At 41.9% G+C, this 2,831-nt stretch overlaps 1 protein-coding gene across 1 annotated transcript in view; it reads left to right on the top strand.

Moving 5' to 3' along the window:
* Positions 1 to 873: 873 nt before the first annotated feature.
* Positions 874 to 2,831, top strand: part of LOC107302885 (complement C2) — a gene marked incomplete at its 5' end in the record, with an annotated part of 24,108 nt that continues 22,150 nt past the window's right edge. The window contains 1 exon segment of the mRNA XM_015832046.1: positions 874 to 1,024. Within this exon segment, the coding sequence (XP_015687532.1) occupies positions 874 to 1,024 (151 nt within the window).

The raw sequence follows: 2,831 nt of genomic DNA, 5'->3' as shown, positions 1-2,831 counted from the left end.
GACCAAAACTGGATGCAGTATTCCAAGTGTGGCCTTACCAAGGCATTGTAAAGTGGTATTAACACTTCCTGTTATCTTGATTCTATCCCTCTGTTAATGCAGCCTAGCACTGTGTTGGCTTTTTTGGCAGCTGCAGCACACTGCTGGCTCATATTTAAGTGATTGTCCACTAGGACTCCGAGATCCTTCTCACAGTTACTACTATTGAGCAAGGTACCCCCTATACTATACCTGTACATTTGGTTTTTCTTGCCTAAATGTAGAACCTTAATGCTCTGAGTTTGGTTGTTTGCATGCAGGTGTTTCATTACCCACCTAGATACCATCATCAGTAATATCATCATCAACTGACACGGATGATGGTACATAGTTGGGCACCGAAATGTCTGCAAGAAAACAACTAAGCTCAGAGAACACCAACCACCCCACAGTTCAACCCTGTGGTATAGCTATTCTCTTCTACTGGAAAGTTGAGGTATCTTTGTGACCAACTAAATCCCTGGCAGATTGATGCTGGCTGTTTTCTCGTCATCTCCAGAAATGACAGGAAAAGAAGGAGGCCATTTTTCCTGACAGCAATGCAACGTTTACCAATAAAGATGAAAATACTTGTAGCTCAGATTTGAAAGGAGGGGTCCTTGGTGTTCTCTGAGCTTGGATGGTTACTTGCAGGCATTTCATTACCCAAACTAGGTAACCAGCACTGTTAGTCCGTAACAAGTAGTTCAAGCGCTGATGAGGTTATCTAGTTTGGGTTAATGAAACGTCTGCAAGAAAACAGCCAAGCTCAGAGACCACCGAGGGCTCCTCAATGCAGAGTTTTACAGTAGAAAAAGAAAATGGAGGATCTCTGATTCTTTCTCCCCTTGGCAGGAGGAGAAATCAGGATAAAGATAAAGAGACGGATCGACCATGAATTATACAACATTCGAGCCAAGACAGCTCAGGGCATCCAAGAATTCTACGACTACGATATCTCCCTCATTGAACTGGAGAAACCTGTGTCCTTCGGGGGACGAATCAGGTATCGCGTCTCTTTCTCAGGGTTTTAAAGTTCACCTGAATTGTTCGGAAACGTTCATTGGTTGACACTAATTATGCTATTTGCACATCCCAACTGAAACCTAAAGGAATTCTCTTTCGTCTACCAAGGCAGGCTCTTCTATTGGAAACTCATTCGCATTGCGCTATTACAGGTAGCTCTCATTTAGCCGGCAACTTGGTCATTAAGTGAAGCAGTCGCTAAATAAGTACTGCAACTGCACTTGTAGAAGTAGTAGTAGTTGATTGATTGATCAATAGAATAATAACTTTGTCACTTTAAATGTACACTGATCAGCATATGTTAGAATGAGATTTCATTGCATACAGCTCTCAAAGGGTAACCACTTCCAAGATACACTGCATAAACATAACAAAAAAAAACATCAAATAAAATAAATTTTGCACATACTCTCATACACACACATATGTGGCCCAGAGAAACAACACTCTAGTTTGGATGTATACATATACATGGCAAGAAAAAGGAGTCTTGCGAGATTACCAGACGGATGGCATAGGGAACAAAGCTATTACAGAATCTAGTAGTCCTGCTATAAATACTTCCAAACCTCCTCCCAGAGGGGAGCAACAGAAACAGACCGTAAAGTGTAGGGGGGTCTCTAACAATCTCCGAGGTCTAAGTACGCGGCTCTTATAAGCAGTATCCTGAATAATGGCTTCCTCTATCATTTCTCAGTTATCCTTATCACTCTCTGTGTGGACCCTCTATCTGAGGCATTGCTACCACCAAACCAGACAGTGATGCAGTTTGTTAAGATGCTCTCAATCGTGCCTCGGTAAAAAGTGGCCAGGACAGAAGGAGAAAGATGTGCTCTCCTCAACTGATGCAAGAAATGCAAACACTGGTTTGCACACTTCACTAAGGATGATGTGTGGAGAAACCAAGTCAGATTGTTAGTTACCTGCACCCCCAGATACTTAATAGGGTTGACCAACTCCACAGCTGCAGTCTTGATACAGAGTGGAGTATGGCTATGCCGGCTCTTTCTAAAATCTACAATGATCGCTAAATAGTACCGCAACTACACTTGTAGAAATAGTAGTAGTTCATTGATTGATCAGTCCTGTGACGTGATCAACAAAATAAAACGTATCGATAAGATAAAACACAGTACACAGTCTAATTTTGGAATGAGATAGATAGGAGGAAATACAAGTGTGTTAATACTTAAGTAAAGTATTAAAGTAAGCAAAATACAAATGTGTTACTACTTAGGGTTTGGTTTTTTTTTTTGCTTTACAGACCTGAAAAAGTCATAAATGAGAGGACTTGGTAGCAAAGTTACTTTTTCATCACTGTTGTAACAACAACAACAACAGCAGCAATAATAATAATAATAATAATACCCCCCTGCTCAGGCAGGAACCCTATACCATTTCAGACAAATGGCTGTCCAGTCTCTTCTTAAAGGCTTCCAGTGTTGGAGCATTCACCGCTTCTGGAGGCAGGTTGTTCCACTGGTTAATTGTTCTAACTGTCAGGAAGTTTCTCTTTAGTTCTAGGTTGCTTCTCTCCTTGATTAGTTTCCATCCGTTGCTTCTTGTCCTGCCTTCAGGCCCCTTGGAAAATAGCTTGACTCCCTCTTCTTTGGGGCAGCCCCTGAGATATTGGAAGACTGCTATCATGTCCCCCCTCGTCCTTCTCTTCGTTAAACTAGACATGCCCAATTCCAGCAACCGTTCCTTATATGTTTTAGCCTCCAGTCCCCTGATCATCTTTGTCCCTGTACCAGGCAGTCACTAAACAAGGGTGATGAATGAGGCTT

Source organism: Protobothrops mucrosquamatus, unplaced genomic scaffold (genome assembly GCF_001527695.2).
Source record: "Protobothrops mucrosquamatus isolate PMUCROS unplaced genomic scaffold, P.Mucros_1.0 scaffold_295, whole genome shotgun sequence".
Classification (NCBI taxonomy): Eukaryota; Metazoa; Chordata; class Lepidosauria; order Squamata; family Viperidae; genus Protobothrops; species Protobothrops mucrosquamatus.
The sequence above is the reverse complement of the archived record's forward strand: the minus strand, read 5'-3'. Positions and strand labels throughout refer to the sequence as shown.